The 25,084-nt window shown below is 38.1% G+C and overlaps 1 protein-coding gene across 1 annotated transcript; it reads right to left on the bottom strand.

Moving 5' to 3' along the window:
• Window positions 1–3,024: 3,024 nt before the first annotated feature.
• Window positions 3,025–23,769, bottom strand: LOC118223417 (phosphomethylethanolamine N-methyltransferase-like). The gene is made up of 12 exons (XM_035409913.1): window positions 23,453–23,769; window positions 15,611–15,788; window positions 14,750–14,905; window positions 12,946–13,082; window positions 12,557–12,714; window positions 11,884–12,069; window positions 10,967–11,056; window positions 10,258–10,347; window positions 7,851–7,973; window positions 7,072–7,203; window positions 6,838–6,954; window positions 3,025–5,676 (listed from the first exon to the last, which is right to left on the bottom strand). Exons 1-12 carry the CDS (start codon window positions 23,460–23,462, stop codon window positions 5,566–5,568), a joined length of 1,488 nt encoding a protein of 495 aa, XP_035265804.1. The 5' UTR covers window positions 23,463–23,769; the 3' UTR covers window positions 3,025–5,565.
• Window positions 23,770–25,084: the final 1,315 nt, after the last annotated feature.

The raw sequence follows: 25,084 nt of genomic DNA, 5'->3' as shown, positions 1-25,084 counted from the left end.
CAGATTAATAGTCGTCTCATTTGTTCAAAAGACTGTTCCAGAACTCAAAAGTTTTTAGTGTACAAACTCTAACCTGGCTGTTCTGTTCTTGATGCTTATCAGTGGTTTGCATCTTGCAGTGAACCCTCTGAGATTATGCTGGTGTAGTCTTCTCTTTATGGTAGTTGTTGATACATCGATGCCTACATCCGGGCGACATAGCTCAGGAGGTAAGACCGATTGTCTGGCAGTCGGAGGGTTGCCAGTTCAAACCCCGCCCTGGGCGTGTCGAAGTGTCCTTGAGCAAGACACTTAACCCCTAACTGCTTTGGCGAATGAGAGGCATCAATTGTAAAGCGCTTTGGATAAAAGCGCTATATAAATACAGTCCATTTACCATTTACCATAATGGAGTGGACTCACTAAACATCTATGAAGCAAAATGTAAACAGAGTCCTGTAGTTTCTTCAAATCTATCCAAAATGGCTAAATTGTGCATTGCTGTAAATCATAACATTATCATATATTACACTACAAATCAACTGTTTTGACTCATGAAACTCATCATTTTCAAGTGAGAATTACTTTTCATCAGTGTAGGGGTATTAAGATGTTTATGGGTCCAAAACCTATCCAAAATCTAAACTCAGTAGAGTGCAGATCTCCACCAGGCATTCCAAACGGAAGCAGTTGTTGATCACTTGTGGCCCCTAAGCGGCTGGTTAGGAGTTAGCACTCTATTTCAATGGACAACCATGATGGAAATTAATTCAAATAAAATACTTGTTGTTGACCGATTTGCAAAATATTTGAAAATTCAGGTCCTTGGCCTGCTGTCAACAAACATTAGGCTGATTGACCTAGTAGTATGCGAGATTAGCTGCAGACAGTGACATAAACACACACACGTACAAACACACGCGACCAAACTCATGATCCCCTCCAGTGGAGATGATAATAAAAATGAGTAAAATGCTTTTTGTCCATTATAAAGCATCTAGATGTACCCCTTATGATGGCTTTAGACAAAACATTGAAATCACATTGAAAAACTATGCAAAAACATTGTGGCACTGTGGTAAACATACGTAACTATGTAATCATTCACTCTTGTATGTTTTTCTGTACTCTGCAGTATGTAATCTTTTGTTGCATTATGATTGCTCCAAGGGAAATTTTACATTCATCTAGCACACATCATGTGATGTTCTGTGCAAGGACCCAAACGCAGACCAGGGAAATCCAAAAAACGTTGTCTTTATTCAGTCCGAGGTTCGAAGCCAGGTAATCAGAGAAAGGACGGTGCCGAATCGAGTTTCCAAAAGAATTGTGATAAACAGGCAAAAAATCAAAAACCAGGAGATCAGAGCGGCGAAGGTACAAAGGGACAGGCAAAAGAGAAGTCAAAGCAAAGCAAAGGTCAAACCAGAAGCAAACAAACCAAAAAGGGGCAGGAAAACTCAAAGTCGTTCAGAAGGGGTGTCTCAGGAATCTCGATAAACAAAGGCTTACTAAATATCGGCACAATGAATTCGATCAACGTTCTGACTGTGGGCTGGTGGAAAAGACTGACATTTATACACTGGGGAAGGTAACAATCAAGGAGGGGTAAGTGAGTGAGGGCGGAGTAACAAACAACATCCAGGTGAAGAACATTAGGATAACTAATAAAATGACAGGGGACTGACAAAACGCGGACTGGAATCACATAGACAACAATGATAATAGACGGCCAGGGTTAAGCAGGTAAAAACGCGTGCAGAGCGAGAGAGGTGCAGTCAGAGCAAGAGACAGGTGCAGGCAATTGCAGAACTCAGCGTTAGAGCAGGCTACAAAGAAAAGGGGCGGAGCTACAGCGCAGCATGGAAAAGGGGAGACTGGTTAATGTATTAGTATAGTGATCTAAACTATCAAAAACCCAAAACTAGTGTGTGTTAGTCCATTAGTAATATTCACATGTTAGTATATTAATGAGGTTAGTACTTTACAATCTATAAGTTAGTAAGGATTAGTAGAAATTAGTAAAACTAGAAATAAGTAGGAAGTAAGTAAAAACGAGACTGGAAGGAAGGGGGGGAAACCACGGAAACCCGGAACCACCCGAATAGTGAAATCACACAAATACAGGGGAGTGAAGCAGCTCAGGGAACACAGACACAGAGACAGTACTGGGGAGACAAGTGACCGGGAAATACAGACTACAACACATCAGCACATAGTAAATTTGAATGAGTATCTACCATTTCATTGTGAGTGGTATTAATTCTAGCACAGCAGGCCACTACAAGCCACTACGCTAACTATGCCCAGGGTCCATGCTTCCTCCTGCTCTTCGGGCCCACTCCCCAAATCCATGTCAGCATGCCACGAATTTGCTTGAGCTGACAAAATTAGTAAAATCTTCCATACACGGAAGGAAAACCGCAATTACGCCTCAACAAGTCCTTGTATATTACTGCGGAACGTTATGGTTGACCGTTGATGCTGTTACGTTTGGCTCTCAATTGCTATAAATTTCAAATGAGACTTGGGATAGACCATTGCAAAGCTGTCCTCTATTGGAAAAAAAAAGTTATCAATTAAACCCAAAAGAACAGAAAAGGATTACAACAGTGTGAAAAGCAATTGGGGTTTTGTGCATGGTCATTGTAAATTCTTACACCCGCTTTCTCTTTACATATTTATTTCTCAAACGAGTTGTTCAAGACAATAAATAACCACTGAATCTGAAAAGGGACATCTCTACGTGTAAGATTGTATATTTACTCCATATTTAGTCACGGGTACTGACAGAATGACGTGGTATAAATTACAAAATAATTCCTCGTCTATTTCGTTATTCAGTGAGCAATGTTTTTCACCGCTGTATTGGCAAACCTTTGGCCTATTGTTGACTTTATCTTGCTATAACAGAATACAAATATTTGGTGGTGAAAGTATTTTTATAAACTCTCAGTTAGACGCTGTTGTCCTGTGTGGCATGCTTGGGGGGTATAGTTGCAGCTGAGGGTCTGCGTGTTAAAAGGATGACCTACACAAGAATGGTGGCACTTAGAAACTCTGTATTTGGCATAGTTGTCATGTATCATCTACCAACAATGTACATAGTGGATACTATAGGACTATGCCATAGTATCCATCATTAGGTTTGAATCAAACTTAGGGAAATTCACACAACAAAAATTTCAGTCCATTTGAAACAGACAATAAAAAAAGAGTAATCATTCAAAACTTTCAAAATGATGATTACCACAGCTGTTTAAAACTGTTTTTATGTTAATCTTGTTGAGAGTGGAAATCAGATTCTCATCAAGATGCTTAGTCAAGTTGGTAGCCATAGTTTGTTCTTGTAATGTAAACAGGACACCTTTGCATCTAAAAAAAAAACATTTTCTCATGGAACATGTTTTTTCAATATAGATTTTACAAAGTTCAATTCAACTGTCAACATTTTACCCCAGTATTTTGTATCAATTTTATGTTTGAGAACATAAAGCATTTATCTGGAGGAAAATACATTAAAACACATCAGCATCAATCAAGATACTTAATACGTTTATGCAAAGTAATGATGTTGATAGTTTCTGGTGAGATTCTAGCAGAAACTCAGTGGCTTTATTTTCAAGTATATTTCTTTGATTCCTTGTTCTGTTTCATTATGGCCCCGAATACTGTTGTTTATCACTTCTTTAAATCAAATTAGCTACAGTAGTTGTATCCATATCAACACTTAATTTTTTTGACAATCCCAGCAGTCCAGTTTTATAGATCTTTACAACTCACAAAACCTTCATAGTACATGTAACATCAGTTGCATTAGAAATCATTTTTTAATACTTTGGGGCACACTATTTTTAAGATAATGATTCCCAACATTTTTCAGAAAGGATCTCTATTTTACAATTGAATAGATTTGCCACCAGAACAACACACAAACGCACACATGGAAAATAGAACATGCATTTTACATAGTGGTATTTCATATTGCATTTAATATGTCACACAATATAATGAACTGAACTATAGTAAACCTGTGGGCCTTAACAACAATAGTAGGCAATATTACCGTAAGCAAAGTGGCTGACAGATTTTGTAAAACTGGTGGCAATCTGGCTGTGATTTGGAAACCCATTTTTTCTGTTAATATTGCCATGGATCAGAGAGGAATTTTATTTCTTACCGCAAATGACACACTCATTTGAACATGGGAATTTCATTATTTATGGCATGCATAGCTATTTCTGACAATGTGGCTTAAGAGGGTAAATACTTTATTAATACTTTATTGTCCACACTAGGTGGACATTTGTTTTTCGGCTTCACATTACAACATACACACATTAAAAACATAAATGTGAAAATTAAGAAAAAATAACAGCTAGTTGAATTATGGGATTGTGACTGGTTTGAACAAAAACCAGCATACACAGGGGGGCCACAGAACCGAGTTTGGGAACTCCTGGTCTTGACGGAAATTGTTCCAGAGCATACGGGCTGTAACTGAAAAAACACAATCTCTCTTTATCCGCAGCATAGAGTCTGGAACAGCCAGAAGTGATTTGTCTGATGACTTCAAAAGGTGAATGGTAGGAGACAAAAGCTCAGTTATGTATTTAGGTTCCAAACCATTCAAAGCTTTATAAGTAATAAATAAAGTTTTTAAATCAACCCTGAATGCAATCGGTAACCAGTGCAAGGAAGCTAAAATGGGAGTAATATATGATCTTTGTTTGTTGTCCTTGGTAATAGCCTAGCCATAGAATTTGACTGGACAGAATTTGACAGTTGACAGGAAGCTCTGCCGTGAACACAACAGGCTGCATTTTGCGATAGATTTAGCTTTTGTTTCATCAAAACAAAATAATAAAATAAGGCTTGGTTTATGTATATTTCATACATCTTGTGGAAAAACTGATTTTATTCAGGGATATATTAGCACAATGTTGTCAGCTGAATGTAACTACTTTCTGGTAAGTTTTATGTACACATGATTTTAGCATTTTAGCAAAAAAACTTGTACATCTAGCCAGCTAGCTATGACATCATTTTCATTTCTATTTTGAACTAGCCTAGCTACCTAGTAAGGTAGTTTAATTTATTAAATTCTCAATGATAACTAGCTGAATGAATGAAATTAAACTTATTGCCCAGGAGAAATGTGCTTTGCACAGAATGAAAAAAGATACCGCATGCAATGCAAATTGCTAAATGTAACCTGCTGTGCTCACGACAGGGTTTCCTGCCTGTGCAGCCTCTCATCAGTTTTTAAACTATATCTGGCTTTGCCCAGCTCATTTTGCTTTTACATCACACCATAGAGCCTAACTTTAACTTTGCTTTGACTTCATTTTATTTTTTACATTTTCCCCCCCACCACAGATTCCATTTTTTTAAACTCTTAAAATCAAGAGGGCCTCGTGTCCCCTATGAAACGTCGGCGCCCCCCTGGTCGGGCCTCCCAGGTTGGGAACCACTGTTTTAAGACATCAGTTTTAGCTTTCATTTGAGATATCCAGTTCAGGTTTCTGATCCTGCAGAATTATCAAACGGTGTTTTTTTATGTTCATGTCCGAATGGAGTGAGTCCTTAGTCTCGCTCAGCGTAGAACAGCCCCCAGCGCTGGTCTCCTTTCGTACATCGCTGTAGTTTCTCGTTCCAGCCAGTCACTATAGCATTGTAGTCTTCTTCAGAAAATTCCTGGTAGAAAAATTTAAATAATTAAATAAATACATTTCAACTATACAACGTATGCAATCTTTGAATAATCTGTTAAAATGCCACAAACAAAACAATGCATTGTAACTGCTCACTGATTAACTGATGGAGTCTGTGTGATGTCTGAGATCATGGAATACCCCTAGCAATGATAAAGGGACAAATTCTCTGTTGGCTTCAATGGGGAAAACACAGATTTAAATAAAATAATTGATCTCTAGTTTGTCAGTGGCATTACATTTTGTAATGGTCATGGTATGGCCATTGATGAAAGATGAAATGAACGTTGACAGTGTATGAAAGGAACAATATATTTAGTGTGTACATTAAATACGAAAATATTAACTATCTACATAATTCTGTCAACATTTGTTGGCACACTATCATTGAAATGTTAAATGTAAAGTAACAGTAATTAACAATACTTTATCTTTTGGAAGCACATGGCCATATAAAAAACAAATTGACCACATACTTAACTAATTTATCTTGAATTTTATAAATGCATAGAGTTTAGGCTAACACTACACCAGCACTCTGTGAAATCAAACAAAGAAATTAACTTAAAGAAATTATGCATTGTGTTTAGCCAAAACTTACCTGCAACCATAGACAAACAAAGGATAGTAGACCTTAAAAAGCTGGTTATGAAGCATGTGTTATTAGGCCTTCTGTATGTTACAGTATCTTACACAACACCCTTGCATGATAGGTTGTGGTCTAATCAGAATCAGCATTTAATGATATGCTTGCTAGATAATACTCAGTTAATGTTAGCTAGTTAGCTAGTTCCTGTGTGATTAACAGAACCATGGCACTGGTAGGCACTAGTCTGTATAAAGCAAATATGATTGCTTCCGATTGCTTCTTTCTCCAGTCTGGCTCAGTAGCCTCACTTGGTCTCAAATTTTTGATTTTTATCATTTTAAAATTTTTATTACAACTGCCAACTCTTTTCTGTGTCCATTTCTCCATAGAAGCCACCCAATTCTTCTTCCATACCATCCTCATAGATGTATTCCCCACTCACAGGGAGGGAAATACAATGATATGTCTGGAGACAATCATGTTTTTAAGGACTGTGAATCAGTGACCATTATGACATTTCTGTGTGGAAGCCTGAAAAGTGTTAAACTTATTTACCTTTATGTACTCCTCTTTTATAGCCTCTGCCTTCTCCAGTTCCATCTGGATCACCTGTATAAACTGTGAGGTCCTGTCCTCTGTGCGGACACGAGAGAACCCAGCTTGTTCCAGGAACTGGAAAAAACAAAACCATGTACTGCATGCAGCCATTTATATACTACAGCTATGCGTTGCTCAGTACTCTTGGAAATATATTTGTCACTATTTTCAAAGCATGTGGCCATGGAGTACCTTCCCATATTGTGGTGGGGTGAACAGGATGTACCCCCTTTGTTTGACATATTCTTGGAATTCTGGTGACCATGGCATCTCCCCACAGCAGTAGTCACTGATCAGCACTTTCCCACCAGGCTTCAGCCATGACTGCAAACAAAACACACACAAACTCAATGAGAGGCTAAACACAACACACACACTCAATAAGAGGCTGAAACACACACTAACTCAATGAGAGGCTGAAACACACACACTAACTCAATGAGAGGCTAAAACACACACACAGTCAATGAGGGACTAAAATACAATTCATACAAATGTAATGACTGAACTCATGTCAAGTTGGAGATTAACGCACAACTTATAATCACTAAATTATAAAGTTTAAAACACATTACGCATTCATGTGATGAGAGATACAAAAACAACATTAACTATTCTTGCCAAGCAGGCACAGTTTCTATGTGCGATGAAGCATATTTTGATTAGTTAGGGAAGTTTCTGATGGCCTTCTGCCTTTACAGTGGATTAGAGATAAGAAGTCATTGAAGGCAAGAACATAAACTTTAAGTAACTCCAAAGAAACTTGTGCAGTGACAATACATTTCCTGGAATCAAAATAATATCAAGTAATCACAGAAAGAGAACCATCCCTTTATTGTTATGTGTCAAATAATGAACGTACCTTATGGGAACCAAATTTAGTGCATTATTTTTATTTTTTAAAGAAAAATGGGAAATTATCCTGTACTTTACTCATGAGGCATTATGGATTATAGATGTGAAATACTCACATAGAAGCTTTTGAAGAGCTTAAGCTTGTCAGCAATGTGTAGTATAGTGTCCCTACTGTATATCACATCAAAAGACCCTTCTTTGAAGACCCTCCTGGTGGCATCTCCCACTTCAAACTGAACCTGGATAAAATACAAATTGCAAATTAAAAACTGTTATAATATGTGAACATCACCCAGGTTTGCACTGAATCTAATTCACCCTAGAATACATTAATGGACCACACACCAATAGAGCAAAAGCAATGTGTTTTTCTTGCCGTTTACATCACTATCACCTACAGTAGTTAGTCACTGCCTTCCAAATGTATGGGAATAGTGGTGTGAAATTTGTTATTTTTTCTTTATACTTAAGTTGTTTGGATGTGAAATCAATATGTTCAACAGATGAGACAAAAATACTGACAATCAACTTTTATTTCATGTTTCCCCCCATTTTCAGCTGTGCAAAATAACTCAATGATGACTTACAAGAGTTAACTTTTGCTCAGGTGTTTCCTTTTACATGGCTTGTTCACACATAAGAACAGTGAGTGTCTGGTCTTGGCTTTAGCCTTTGTTTTCATCTGTGGTGATGGCATTTGGAGTCAGGAGACACACATAATCATGAAGACCAGAGAACTAACTATGGCTGAAAAACAACTCATCTGTAAGCTGATTGGACAGGAGAATGTATTAAGAAGACAAGTTTCCTCCCCAAAACAAGGATCAACTGAAAGCTGCTGCAGTGAAGGCCTGGAAAAGTATTTCCAAAGAATATACCACCAGAAGTTTGGTGATGTCAATGGGTTGTAGACTTGACGCAGTTATTGCATTTAAGGGTTACACAACTAATATACTGGTCATGTAGCCCTTAAATGCAGTAACATTAGACATTATTGCTTTGATTTACTTTTAACTTCATCCATTGACTTTATTTTACAAAAACAGGGATCTCAACAAAAAAAAAACACTGTAAAATGTACAACAAACATGTGAATACCATGAAGTAATAGCTTATTGTCTCATTAATCTCAAATCCAAATGCCTTAAGTATATATCAAAAATAACAAATTTCACTCTACTATTCCTATACTTTTGGAAGGCACAGCCCCAATCTTTCAGTTGGTAACTTATCACACACTTGGTGTAGTTCATTAGCAGTTGAAATCCAATTTATCCAACCCAAGTAAATTAAAAATAATTTGCAGATGTGACACTTTTTTAAAGCACATATTTATGGAAGAGAGTTCAATGGAAAGGATACATCACTTGGAAACATATTCATTTTTGAGCGTCTACGTATGCATATGAATATTTATTATTATTATTCAGGGGCCGCTGGGTGGTACATCCTGTTAAGGCACTATTCTAGTGCATGGATGGATCTGATGTTCTGGCATCAAACCTAGACCATGCCAGTACTGACTATGGCCAGCAGCCCCACAGGGTGGCGCACACTTGGCTCTGGTGCTGTCCAGGGAAGGGTTTCAGCAGGCCCAGATGGTAGAATAGCATCTCATTGCACACCAGTGACCCCCTCTGGGTGATAGGGAACCCACAAGTTATGCGGCACATGAAATACCATTCTCTGACTTTGCATGAACCAAACTTGCCAACTTTGATGTGAAAAGAAGCTGGGACTGGTATTATGTGCCTTGAAAGTTTGAAAGTGCTCCAGCGTGAGCGTCACTCCAAATTGAGGTGAAAAATGGGGATCTATCTTTTGTATAAATGGAATACCGATATACCAAATATTGATCAGCACATTGTTAAGAAAAGTTACACCTAATTTTGTGGTGTTCTCTTTTTCTATACATTTGGTTGTGTAATGTAATTCAATAGAGGTGACATAACACTCTGCCACCACCTGCACACTCCTCCTCCTCCGCCCCATTTTAGTTCTCAGTTTGAAAGAACATTTCATATACCATGCCACAGTCTGATAAGACAAGGCTATAAATCTTCTTTCTTGACTTGTACAGTAGTAAGTAGGCCTCATGAAAGTTGTATTCTGAATTCAATTTGACTGAAGTGTTTTTAGTTTTCTGATATTTGGGAAAACGTGGTTGAATGCAAGAGATATGTTCATTATTTTCTATGCATATGTTTTGCCTAAGTCGGCAAAAACAAAACAAATGGAGCACTTGTGGGTAAAAAAATGTAAGCTAAATGCCTAATTTATTTTAATAAAACATTTGCAATTTGTAACACTGTGTTGACATTTGCCTCATTATGATTATGAGTATTAGTATTATATCATTATTATAGGCTATTCAACAAGTTTATAAGCTAGTCTACAATATTTTTATTTGAAATTTGAATATATATATATATATATATATATCTATATATATATATGATATTTCCAAATTATTGATGCTTGAAAGAGGCAGCGATGCTGAGCCTATTAGACGTGGAAACTTACTGAAGGTAGGTTCTCCTTCATGGCTCTCTCAGTTGCAATCTCCACCATATTTGAAGACAAATCCATGCCAAGTACTTTCACACCAAATGCCTGTAAAATAAACACATGAAAACTGCTTCAAATGGTACAGCCAACTAACACATTCCCAAAGCCAATTAAAAGACTAAAGGTAGGAATGGTGTTTTCTACTATTATTTTTCAAATTAAAGTTTATGAAAATGCATTTTCTCTTCAACTTCCTGTTCAGCTTACTGAAACTATAGTCTAGCTCTAATGCATTTCTTTCTTTCATGCCTGCAACCATGTGAAAGCCATTCATTGCAGTACAAGGAAATAAGGCAGCAGGGGAAGAGGAAAAATAATGGATTATTCTGTTAAATGTAGCAAAATATTGAAGTTGTCATTGTGATGTAAATGGATTAATGCACTCAGGACACCTGTGTGCACATGCCCTGATACCCCATATTGCATCAAGGCAAAAACACCCATTCAAATGCCCATCTAATTGCTGCTGTGAAGGGTAGGGAAACTCTACAGGAAATTGCATGTGCTATTTTTTTCCACAGATATGCAGATGCAAATAGATGGACATGAAAAAAGGTTGATAAAAAATGGAGCTTGCAAATGTTAAATTTAGGACATCACTAAATCCAAATACCAAAGCTATCCACATTGCCAAAGCATGTGCTGTGTTGAACTTTGTGCTCACCCTTGCCATGTAGAAGTCTCCACCCCCGATTCCACAGCCCACATCCAAAACGATTTGTCCAGGAGACAAATTCAGAAGGTCTACAAACTCCTTCATTCACCCACATCAAGGCCGCATTAAAAAGACAAGATGTATATATTTATGTTTTTTAACCTGTGTGCTAAAAGAGTGTCATAAATAAATAAAAAACTTTAGAATAAAACAATAAAACAGATGTTATCATATTATCAAAACAAAGCCTTCAACATTAGCATGTGAATAGACATTTCAAAGCATTCATTTAGTACTGTATCACAAAAGTATTCATAGTTCTAATAGCTGGCAAGGACAAAGTTGTATATCGCATGTCACAGAACGGACAAATCCTGAGCAACAGAGATGAGAAACAAAAACACATTAAACCACCCAAATGGTAAAAGGTGTTGCATTTTCAGTTATGATAAAAATGTAAAATATAGATGCAATCAACAATTGTGGGGACAAAGCACATGAAAAAGGTTTAGTGCTTTCATTTTCCAGAAGTGTTTCTACTTCAAATTCAGTTTCACAAAAATTAAATCTTTATTGCTTTATTGGACAACATTCAGAAACAATTTGTATCCATCATTTAGCCATGATCCTTTATGAATAAAAGAACATAAAGTTCAGAGCCAGGTTCAAAACTAGACTTCAGTCAGTGCTGCATGCACCTTATACTGCAGCCAATGGCATGTATCCAAATGGGTTAAATTGGATATTCACATCATGAAACCAAATGAAAGTCTATTGTTCTCATACATGTATATAAACGGTGAAAAAACATATGTGCATTAGTATTCGTTATGTATGTCACCATTATTAATGAACCATTTTACCACAAAGAGAACTTCTAACTAACACGCTGTGAGAGCTTGCCCTTTAGTTGAGGATGAGCTTGCCTTGGTGGTGCTAGGTCCTCCTGTGCTGACATATCCATTGCCAAAGATCTTCTCATATCTGAGGATACCTCGCCGGGAGTACTGTTGGTTGTCCAGGAAATCTTGGAATGTGTTAAAGCCCTCGTGGCACTCACTACGTGGGACCTTCTGCATCAGCCAACACACCTGGTTCTGATTATTCTTCATCTGGAAAAGTAGAAGAAGCACCGTAGAAATTACTTTCTAATTTGCCAAACATTAAGATGCACTGATTGGCATAAGTCATTTACCTAATATTAAGGGTTCTTCTAGTTCCATCAAACTTAAATTTAATTAGGCCAGAGAGGCCTGAATCCAGTGTAACACTGCTTAAACTGGAATTCAAATTAAAAATAAGTGATTTAATGGACTTACATCTATATTTTCAATTTATAAATGTAATTTTAAGAGTAAATGCTAATGCGCTAATGCTGTCTAATCGATCCACCTGACTTTTACACTGACAATGCTACAATGATAATTTTTACAAGATTCCTTGCTGTACAATTGCATTCGTTCTCCAATTAATGGCCAGGGCCCCAAAATGCAATTTGTTGTCAATGACAGACATGCCACTCCTTCAGTTGTAACCAATTCTCAGTTGGACAGTTGGCACTGATAGGCCAATTAATTAGCAGAATACTCAGCTATTCACCTTGATGTAGGTCTGCACTGATTTACTCATGACTACTTCGAAACCGAAAGCTTGCTCCCCTCCTTCCCCCATCTCCTTCTGCAGGACAGACGTCATTAGATGGTTGTATTCAGCTGGCGAACGGTAATGAGTGGGATTGAAATCTCTCTTGCTGTCTCCTGTGGAGAGAGATTGAATCAATTGTCACAAACTCTTCAAAACTCTTTCATATTTTATAATTGAATACTTTGGTAGTTACTAATACTATGCACAGAAAATTAAGAACTTTGTCAAGATCAACTGAAATTAACAGTACTCAATTAAGCACTGCTTAATAGTTATTAGAATTAAAGATCAAGAAAGCTAATATCCAATTTGCAAAATAGCAGTAAAAACATAAAATACTGAACCTGATTGGTGAAAGCAGGACTCCCGGAAGAAGAGGTAACCCCCTGGCTGAAGCCAAAGCAGCATGTTCTTTACAAGGGAAATCAGCTCCTCATTGTTCAGGTACATCATCAGCCAGTTTGAGAAGATAAGGCCAAAACTGTTGCAGACATATCAGAGCACAATATTACCAGAGCACAAATATAGCTAAGATAAGAAATCGTATTTGCAGGCAACACCATGCAATGCTCCCTGTAATGTGTACATTTGTTTTTCGTTTGATTGAATTACAAGCATAGCAAAATGTTGTACTAGTTGCAGATGAAAAAGCATTGCTGATGGCTTGAATAGAGGGTACAGCAATAGTCTGGCCATGTGAACATTTGCCATGTGAACAACTGCATAACATTTTAATTCAGGTTTTTGTTATGGAATATTGGATGTTGTTATGGTTTAATAATCGTGTTAAATATCCACAAAAAAATCTTGTTACCCTCACAATGATATGGCCAGAATTTCAGAGCCCACTGTATTTATTTATTTCCTTTTTTGTTTGGGGGGAGGGGGGTTGGGGCATCAATCCAGGGATCACAATCCTTGCCCTATATAAGCTAACAGCAGCCACATATTATTTGATCTCGGACATTTCAGTCCAGAAACGTAAAAAGTCTGCAGCTCATACTGCACTGGTTCATATTCTCACAGACTCAACATATTAGGCCAGGACTTTCCAGGAGTGCGGCAAATCGAGTACCTAGCCAATACGTACAGCTGGAAATCTACTATGTTACAAAGGGACCTGAAAATTTCAATGGAGTGCGTCATTAGGCTGTCCTTGACTGTATAACAAGTTATACAAATGCTTAAAATTTATATACTATTTGGGTACATGGTGATATTGTGAACTGTTATGAGTACAAAGACATTACTGTTGCACCATGGCTGCTTGTAGTGAATAGATATGGGGCAGAAAATGGTCATAAAAACAACTTGGTAGAATACAAATACATGGCACTCAGGAAAATGAAAAGAATAAAGACGAGGGAGGAATTCATACACTAATAGTGACAATACTACAAATAATTCTACAATAGTAAAATAAAGAATCTCAATATACTGGTTCCACCATTATTTTTTTGGTATATATTACACAAATGTGACTAATATATAATAAATATTATACACATATTATATTTCATTAGTCAACAGTGGTACCAATATGAATAACAAAGGGCTGTATACTATATTAACATATAGCCTACTACACTTACACATAATTTGTGTCGGCAAAATGTCACTTGTTCGCCTGCTGTTAAGTCTGCTCTTAACTCTTTAATCCTGCCAAACTCTTAACCCGTCTACAGACTAAATTTAGACAGCCATCTGAACTAGAAGGTTTTTGAAGACACCCACTGGAGACTAAATATTACCCACAGAGATGATGACATACGTTTAACAATCAATCATCAGTTGTCAGTGGCAGTGAGCATTTGGAATTCCCAAGGTGTTACTCGAAGGCTGCCTATCCCTGTTCCTGGAAATCTACCATCCTTTAGGTTTTCAGTCCAACCCTAACAAATCACACCTTATTCAACTTTATCTTTTACTAATTTTCTCCTTTTGAAATTAATTTATTCAATTATTAGGGAACCGTAAATGCATTTATTTCGATGTCATATTTTGGATCATGGAGTTCTTTTTAGCTCACCTACAGACAACAGTATAGAACATCCATACATACAGTATGCATTAGACAATCAGTATTTAAGGTGGATTAATGAGATACTGTGATGTAGAATTTGGTGTATGGTTATCGCAAATGGTCACCTGTTCTTGGAGAAATTCAACTGGGTGACATCTGAATGGATGAAGTCTACATTTCTGTGGTGACCATTGTTCTGCTTGTTTTTTTCCACAAATTTCTCCATGAAGTCCACGGCTGTCACATGGTCAGCATACTGGGCAAAGTGATGAGTGTACCGCCTGCAGTTAAAAGCCGATGACAATGATGGTTCATTTAGTGGCAATCAAATGCTGGAGGGCCACAGTGCCTGCTGGTGTTTGGTGTGCTCTTGCTTCATTTAAGCATTTAGGCTTCATTTAGGCATTGATTGCTACACTCCACATACTGTACCTTGTTTTCTAGGCCTAAAATAGCTGCTGACTAAAAGGAAACCAGAAAATAACATGCAGACACTCTGGCCCTCCAGGACTGGAGTTCAAGACCCTGGGGTTAGAGGAATCATGGCAGTAATATAGGTCTCATTCATATCCTATCAGACATAAACAGCCTCAGCTGATTTAACTTCTGGTTCATAAAACTCAAATGACTGCACAAAACAGTCTTGAATTCATCAATAATTAATCAATGATAGAAAAAACTGAATGTGCCCAGACTGGCTTTCAACAGTTTCGGATAATGCACAATAAATTGATTAGCATAAAATAAGAAGGCAGGAATGCAAATTGCAATAGTATCTAATTCACACTAAATTAATACTAACACAACAAGCATGACCTGCTGAAATGATGCGATACTTCATGTATCAATACTAGTTGATTACAAACATCTGTCATGATGACTAGTTTGTGCACAAACAAAAGTGACAGTATTCACTCCAACTTTATGATACAGAGATATAGCCAGGTAGAGAGAAGGACAGACAGGCAAATGGAAACATGGCTGACCCAATGCCAGCCCCCAGCTCCAGCAAACGGGTGCCCTGCAGGTTTGGCAGCAGGCCCATTATCTCAGGAAGCTCATGCTGCGTCAGTAGCAGTGCACTGGAGTCCAGCATCATCTCTTCTATCGAGGCCTCCTGCGAATGATCTTGCCAGAACTCCATCATATCGCGCCTTGAAAGCCCTACATAAAAAAGCATATACATTCATTTTAGTGGATTCTCTTAACTACAGTGCAACATACAGCTAATATGGCATGCTGTTACCGTATAAATCACAGCAGAAACAAAAATAGCAATACATGTACAGAGAAGTCAGAACTGCAAAAAACAGACATAAAGACTTGTGTCTACATAAAAAGAATACCTTGTCATTAAATAAAACAAAATAATACCTTGATAATAAAACCACCCTTCTTGCATCCAGGGCTAAAGAGCGCTGAATTTATGTATATTACATTGATTTATCAGTTTTTCCATATTTTTATGTCCAACTGTCATTTATTTTCAAAATGGATAAGTCATTTATGAAGACAATTCCCTTTTAACTGTTAGGTTAAATTTTGACTCTTCTAGCCAAATTCCGTAGATGTACACAATTTGGGGCTACACATTTCCACAGGCTGTAAACAGCTGCTGGGAAGGCAAATTTCCATGAGAGAAGGGGGGTCTTAAAAGGCAGCTGGAAAGACAATAAGACGATATAAATCGTGGGACCATCTCACAACATTTTTAACCCACCACCACTTGTGGCCTGGAGGTACAATTTGGGCAAGACATGGTCTCTTTTCATGCCATAAAAATTTTGTGTACCACACTCTCTGCCTCACGTCATGCTCTTGTGCACACATGTACTTGTGTTTTTGTCTTGCTTGTGTCATTGTTTTGTTTGTAGTTTTGTTTGTTCTAATTTTCTCTTTTGTTCCTTCTCATTTAATAAACAAAGCCAAACTTAAAGTAAAAGAAAAGCGAGCAAACCACCATGCCAACCCTGAGGCCTCTGACAGAGTTGGCCAAGCAGGACATTACGGCTCGCCGTCTTCCTACCTCACTCCATGGAGACTGTGACCGGTACGCTCGCAGGAGATCTGGTAAGAGGGGGGGGGGGGGGGACTCGTCCTATGGAGGAGTGTTATGTTGTTTTCTTTGGGTTTTCTTTTTGTTTTGTACATCCACCACAGAAATTGCACAACATACACCAGGTCAAAGCCCTATTTTATGCAATTAGGTTGCTAGTAGTAAATTGTGTAAATCACGTTAATTCTAGGTAGAAAGTCAACCAGGAGGGTGTGGCCAGGTTCACTTGGGACCTGAAAATTGGGTTTGTAATAACTGCAGTCTTGGGTCCGGGATATATTCAGTCAGAGACAGTTATCTCTCAAGGTGACTGGGTGATTCTTAGAGGTAATGCGGTGTATTGTTGTTGCGGTGTGAAATTAGTTAAGCGAGGCGGTGGTTGTAGTCTTGCTGCTGGGATAACTGACTCATTTCATTACAGCAGTTCATTTATTCTGTGAGGTGTGGGTTGTTGCAGAGCATGTGTAAAGTTATGTGCATTTACTGAGCATGACAGCACTCTGGGCATATTTCTTTATTTTTCTTTGTTTTTGTGTTTGTGTGTTAATAACATTAGCTGGTCGCTTGTGTGGTATAGCAATATGAGCTCTACGTTTTACCTGACTTGAGTTTTTCAGAAGTGGAAGGATTTTACAGATTGACTGGTGTCAACTTAAAAAAGCAGAGTTACATATGGTCACTACACACCTAACATACCCTGGTCAGCAGTGATGAATAAAAGAGTTAGTGGAGTTACTGAAAGAAACGATTTAGGTGGAGAGTCAGTACATAATGCTACGCAATTGCAGCTAAAGAAATTAGAAATGGGAAGAGTGAGGTTGTTCCAGATAACAAAGCAGGAAGAGAGATGGGCTAAGATTGCATCAAAACAAGAGAGATGGGTTAAGATAGCATTGGAGGAGAAAAGCATTGCAGTGGAACAGGAAAAGGTGCCCTTAGAACATGAGCTGGAGCTTAAAAAGCTGGAGGTGCAATCTGAACAGTGGCACTCAAGTACAGAGGTATTGCTCATGTTTTGCAGGTATCAAGGTGCCAGTAGTCACACACATGCAGCAGGTAATACACCAGAATAAATGCAGTGCAAGACCACAGACAGTAATGCTCAGCCCTGGGAGCAATTAACTAATGGACAACAGGAAAATCCACAGATAGGCAAAATCGGTAGTGAAAAATTGTGTAGATACTAATAATAGTTTAAAGTATCTTGCTAGAAGTGTAGCTGGTTAACAGACTAGAAAGTCCAGTCATTACTAAGCTAAATATATTGTTCAATCTGAATTTCTCTAAACTAATTTTCTGTAAATAAAAAAGCTGTGTGCACAGGGTGAGACAAGATTACAAGATTTCAAGAACTGCTTGCCATTGGGGAAGTAATAATGACTCTTCAGTGCAAGTTATCGCTGGCCAGATTTTTCTTATTTCCAGAAGGTGATGACTTGGAAATGCAATAGCCAATATTTTAATAACATATTTTAATTAATTATCTCATGCTACTTTATAAATATTAATTCTATGTAAATTCTAAATATTCACAAATATCTTGGCTGTGCTATTAAAGGCCTTACATTTGTTTTTCTGAATGTGTACATGCAGTTGTTAATAATACTATACTACTACTACTACTACTATTATAAACTTTAAACTTTTTACTGAGTATCTTTCATACAAGGTGAGAAGCAGCTCAAAGCGCTTCATTACAGGGCTACATTTTAGTGTACTGACTGACCTGTCCAAACATTTGAAAGGCATGTTAAGCATTTCAAACATTCATTCAGTAACATCTTGCCACTGAATCCGCATTACTGGAGGTTTGCTGTCTTGACATCGTGGGTTATACATCTTGACATACAATGTCCTCCAAATGTATGGGAATGGTAGAGTGAAAATTGTTATTTGTTATATAATTCAGACATTTAGATTTGAGATGAATATGTTACAGAATTCCTGACAATCAGATTTTATTTCATGGTATTTACATATATATGTTTTACCATTTTACAGAAACAGCAGTTTTTATGTTGAGCCCCAGAATTTTCAGCTGCACAAAGTTAAGTTAACAAATGACTGGAAGGTATTACTGTAAGGTTTTTAGCTGTGACCAGCAGCTCTATAGCTCTGTCTGTCGGTCGGTCGGTTGGTTGGTCCACAAACAGTGTCCCACCCCGTAGCGGCCACAGTTTTCGGCCCAGGAGGCTGAAATTTGGTATGGACGTTGGTCATAACCGGAAGGTACAGCTGAGTACTTTCAGGCCGATTTACCAAGAGGGGGCGTGGCGATGCCTGTGGCCTATCACAAAAAGGTGCATAACTCCTGAATGGATTCACAGATTTGCACAAGGTTTTGTGGAAAGGTTGGTCATGAGCCAAAGAAGAGGTCACGTGTTTGTGTGAGGGTGTGTGAGGGGGTGTGGTGATGGGTGTGGCCTATCACAAAAAGGCGCATAACTCCCAAATGGATTCACAGATTTGCACAAGATTTTGTGGCAAGGTTGGTCATGAGCCAGAGAAGAGGTCACGTGTTTGTGTGAGGGTGTGTGAGGGGGTGTGGTGATGGGTGTGGTCTATCACAAAAAGGTGCATAACTCCCGAATGGATTCACAGATTTGCACAAGATTTCGTGGAAAGGTTGGTCATGAACCAAAGAAGAGGGCACGTGTTTGTGTGAGGGTATGTGCGTGGATGCATGTACACATGGATGCATGCACGTGTGTGGTCACAGCTATTGCGGATTCGTGCTTGTTTTTTCTGTTGCACACAGAGTGAGTGTCTTGTCTTGGTTTTAGCCTTTGTTTCCATCTGTGGAGATTGCATCTGGAGTCAGAGGCATATACCCACACTTTGAATTGTCATTGAATGCGGTGGAGCACCATCCCCCTTGTTAACCGAAATAGGAAAAGCCGTCTCCCTAGTTAAGATAGGCAATTCATTACATCAAAATGCATGTGTTAATGCCATGTTTCCCATTAATCAACTAAACTATGGTGTAGGTTAGTAGTTGAATAATTTTTACAAGATAGCCAATACTGAATGTTACAGTACTCAGATAAAATCGGGAGACAACAATCCTGGATCAGGACATCTCTAACAGAAACACCCTGCTAAAAACGAACAGTGATCACCCAAAAAATCTTCATACCAGTTATATAAATATCATACCAGTTTACCAGTTTCTCAGGAATCCAAGGCTGGCCAAATGATGGAAAGATTTAGAGGGGCTATAGTGTAGCAAGCCAAGACAGAGAGTATGAGTTTGCAAGCCATGCAAGCAGAGCATTACATTACATTACAGGCATTTAGCAGACACTCTTATCCAGAGTGACTTACACAACTTTAACTTTAGAGCAGACCTGTTGATGAAGAAAGCTAAATCTACTGTGCTTACTCAACAAATCAACTCATTTTCTAAAAAAAAAACCCACCCCCTTCATGGTTAAATAAAAAAATGCTATCTGCGAATATTGACAAGCGATACAAAGTGACACCTGCCTTGTGGATGTTGCCTCAGCCCCACCGTTTTTTAGGCAACCCTGCAACATCAGACAGAGGTCTGCATAGTTTAACTCTCACACCTACACCCACACCCATTACCTGGGCACCTGCTGCCCCTCCCAAAGGATTTTACCGCTGCCCCCATTGCATACACTGTTCCAAAGCAACATAACGTTTTTCCACCATCCACCATCTGTTATTAACTGTACATGTAATATTACGGCACATATAATCTAAGCATGGCTCAAGTTTGGTAAAAATTAGCCAATTGCACACTTGTATCACAATTATGTCTCCAGGTGAATCAAAGTATAGCTGTAGAAGTTGAACTGCACATCCATTTCTTAAAGCCCTTTCCTAACCAGGGTAAACTGTCAGGCTAGTCTATCAATGTTCTATTAAATCACAAAATGGACATACTTACACCCATTCCTAACTTACTCGAAACATAACTTCCTATTGTGTTGTTGTGCATGTGACAGATAACAGTGTGACATAATTTAGCTCTGTCTCACCGCTTACTTTGTCTCCATTTCAGTAACATTTTGCTGGCATACCCCTCATTAGAACTGTCCTCATTATTTAATGTCCACAACGTATATAACCAAAATATTTTGAACAGCAATACTTACGTATCAAGGATTAAATAATATTTGCGTTCAAAGGCATCCTCCTCCTACAAAGAATCCTCATTCTCACCCTCCTCATTTTGACTTACTCCAGAAAACAGTATTGGCTAGGCAAGCATATGCCTTATGCTCAGAAGTTCTCAAGAATAATACAATTTTCCAACAAATGATGGAAACAAGAATTATGTCTCGCTGGGTTCCTGTCTTTTACTGCTATTGAAAAGGATGAATGCGTAATGCAACGACGATGAGACAAAATGATGAGGCGCGCTGAGCTGTAAACCGCTATTGCAAAAGTCACATTAGACATGTCACACTTCTTTGGAAAGCTTATATGGTCACCTACTGGGTAAATAACTGTAAAACCAGAATGTACAAAAGGTGTGGTTTTACGCATAACTATCTCAGAAGGTACCCAGGCATCACATTATGAGTGTATTTTTCACAAACGGATTGTCCAAGACAATATTTGATCACTCAATCTAGAAAGGGTCATCTCTGTGCATAAAACCAAGGTTGTATATTTATTCCATATTTAGTCACAAATATTGATAGTGGAAGGACTTGATATAATTACACAAGAATTAATTTAGTTTATTTCACTATTCAGCATTTTTCACTGCTGTACTGGCATACCGTTGGCCTATTGGCTTTATCTTGTTGCTATGATGGAATACAAAATTTTGGTGGTGAAAGAATATTTTTATAAAGTCCCAGACAGATGCTATTGTCCAGTGTGCAACACTAGAAGGGTAGACTTGCAGATGAGACTGCAGGGAGGGGATGCTTGTTAAATAGATGACCAACATGACAATGATGGCACTTAGAAACACTGTATTTAACACAGTTGTCCAGTGTTGTCCATGAATAAAGCCAGAATACAGAGTTTCCAACAATCTTAGCAATCTCATGATGCCGGTGACCTGGCCACTAGGGGGCTTGCATGAAGGGGCTAAGTATCTAGAGAAAATAACAAATGTCACTTTCCCATACTTTTGGAGGGCACTGTATATAAATACATCAAATCAAAGTCATAAAATAAATTTTAATTGATAATTTATAATCAATTTTACGAAGGGCTCTCACAAAGATGCTTTACAGAGCAATAGAAGATGTATACACACTGTGTATGTGTGTGTGTGTGCGCAGGCATATAGATTCATGGGTCTTTGTGTCTGAGTGGGTGGATGCTTGTGTTTGTATGTTTCTGTATGTACACATTTTGTCTGAGTAGAGTGTGTTTGTAAGTCGTGGATCGGAAGGTGCGGGGGTTTATGTGTATGTGTACTGTCAAATAAACGCATATAAACACATATAAATGTAGTGTTTATGTAAATTGGTGTCTTGTAAACACAATGTATGTAGTTCTCGGAATGCATCCAAATATATTATAATTATAAATTATAAATAATAATAATAATAATAATAAGTAACAGCACAATGCATTTGATGAAATCAGTGGAATTATAGGCCAAATTACTACTGGAGTGCGGATGCATCTCTAACTGAAAACTATTGGCGGCATGTTGACTTTCAATGCATTGTTAAGAGAAAATAATGTACCAGCAACTCAACAAACCCTACCTGGCATAATGAATCGTGAAATTCTGAGGCTTCATTGAAACAAAATCTTCATAAAAGTGTAATGCACAAGGGGAATGAAGTTATTCGATGGAATGACTAAATGTCTCATTTAAAAGAGCTTTCAATGGTATTCCAAGTCCATGCCACAAAGTATGAAAATGCCATGTGCACTATTTCAGAAATTGCTGCAGATACTTTAAAGGGAAGCTCCTAAGAAGAGCATACATTGTAATCGAAATGGTTTCAGCCTATAAATTAAAATGTACCAATGGTGTGGTCTACAGGTGCCTAAAGAGGACAAACCTACATGTTTTACAAGGTGGAATGGTGTGTGAGTGACTTTGAAAATGTAATAAACCTGTGAAGGGTGATATAACGGGTAGGACAGGGTGATACCGTATAATGCAGGGCACTGTGGATGCAGCATGCGTCTCGGATCATTCAAAAGAAAAACAATGCCTAGTTTTACTTGACAAGAATGTCAATGTGTATACTAGCAGAGAGTATCATCGATGAAAAACCCTGATATCCATGTGACGACATCAAAACATCCACACACAAAAGAGCGATTAAACTGAAGCCTGTGGTCTTGTACAACCTACTGAGAACAGGGGAACGGAGGAAACCAATGCTTAATAGGCTACGTTATACCCTAGTTATTCCTGCTAAAGAATTTGGATGATAGACATTTGACTTGACCAATTAACTTATTGCTAACTTCATATTTGTGCCTTTATCGTAAAATAATATCTTTATGTACAACATTTTAAAAATCAACGCGCGAAAACATAACATATGATCGGAGCGAATACTGACGTGGTCTAAATCTTAGGTGATGCAACATCACTACAGTAACGTTACATCACACTGTACAGTTCAGTCCAGACATGCTATGCAACAAATCAGGCATTACCGAGGCCGGACGAACCACGAATGCGTCAGACCGATGAAGTTGGATACATATCGTTTAAGTCAGACCTTTCTTCATCGTGCTCAATGCAAAACTGAAAAAGGACCAAATCGTCCACATCCACGAACAAAACACGTGCTACCAAAAAAAGGCTACTTACCTTCTTCCATTATTTGAAATGGTCAGAAATTAATTCTGCACTGCTTGTAATTATATATAACAGTTAAGCCTACTAGCTGTTATACTACTGTTTGTCCACTTATGAAACTTTGCTTCAAATTTAACTATAGATGGGCTGTAACCAGCCAACTGTTCAGCAGGTTCTGTCAAATAGGCTACAGTAGCAAGCTAGCCAAGCCTGCTGCTGCGTCCAAATATGAGACAAATGGGTGATAAACAAATACACGTAAGAACACCCGTTATCTTATTTACTATTCAAGCTGGTCAATGTGAAATTTTGATTAGTACACCGTGGATAGTTACCTACTGTATTTGTAGACCTTCAAGATAGGCGTAGGTGGGCGGGTATGGTCTGAACACTAGCGACCAGGAGACGCCCCTTGGGCCATCCATTTGTGATTGGACACAGGGAGTTGAAAGAGAAATGTCATTCACTATTTTAATGCACTGAGTAAATAGGTTCAGGTGATTGGCGGAAACGATTCAGCCATCATATTTTTGAACATGATGATTGGTGCTACGCGGTGCACAGCTTCGGTATTCGCAGACATAATAACCTAAAATACTGGAATATTCTCTGCACTATTGGGAAAATCTGTTTAGTGCTGTAGATGGAAGATGAAAGAATACCTATCAGAACTCAACATTTAACTGAAGCTACAATAGACTGACTAGTTAGATGCGGACATGGACCCAGTAGGTCGCCGTATTTTTAAGCTCGAAATAATTGCCATGTGAACTTCTTCCCCACATCCTGAGTAGGCTACGGGGAATGTTTAACACCCCGTGGCATAGGAAGGCTACCCAAATTGTAAACTCAACGCTCGAAAGTGACCGCATCAGTTAAAATAAATGGACTGGCAAATGATGTTTCGAATGTATCCTTAGCTTGGCTCTTTTAAAAAGAATGCACACACAGGCGTTTGCATGTATTCATAGTCTATGTCCCGAATTAATATATAGGCTAAATAAACACTGTATGCAAATATCAGAGTCATAATCAATCATCTCTGATATACAAAATCAATATGTCTGAAAATGCGTGTGTATATAAAATATAAAAATATGAAAATAACATTCTGAAAGGGGAGTTTTAAAAACATCTGCAACTCCTGAAGGTACGACAGAATAAGGTCACTACATGACTCTATAAGTCTTACTTATTATATGGCGCAATGGCTACACTGAGAAACTTGGTAAATTTCCCTTCCACATACGGCAAATTGAAATATTATTTAGATGAGGAAGCTGTAAGAAAATGAAGTGCGTGCGTGCGTTAAAAGCCTTAGTATGATCTGCTGTTTGTTGTCTGGTCTGACAGTATATTGAATTTGCAGGGCATTTAGCATTTAGCTGCTGTTAGCAGCTATATAAAATATATAAACAACATAACAACCCAAAGGAACAATTAACAGAAGACTCCTAAATGCCATTCATACACAAAAACTTTCTATTTTAAGGTGAATCTTACGCCAGTTTAATATGATCATTGAAATCCCAATTTTATTACCCTTTGGCTGCTTCATCAGACCATGCTACGTTTTCCTCCTATTACTCATAGGTCAAAGTTTTGTGTCCTTTCAGGTCCAAATAGCGCATCTGTACTGAAACT

The sequence above is a fragment of the Anguilla anguilla genome, chromosome 3, assembly GCF_013347855.1.
Source record: "Anguilla anguilla isolate fAngAng1 chromosome 3, fAngAng1.pri, whole genome shotgun sequence".
NCBI lineage: Eukaryota > Metazoa > Chordata > Actinopteri > Anguilliformes > Anguillidae > Anguilla > Anguilla anguilla.
Note: the sequence above shows the minus strand (reverse complement) of the source record. Positions and strands in the feature narration are given on the sequence as shown.

Bases quoted from the DNA above. Each gene is read 5' to 3' on its own strand.
- LOC118223417 (XM_035409913.1), bottom strand. The intron at 13,083-14,749 runs GTGACCATTTGC...TGTCTGCAACAG, and splicing joins TTGAATTTCTCCAAGAACAG to TTTTGGCCTTATCTTCTCAA. The intron at 12,070-12,556 runs GTGAATAGCTGA...CTACTTTTCCAG, and splicing joins CAGTGCAGACCTACATCAAG to ATGAAGAATAATCAGAACCA.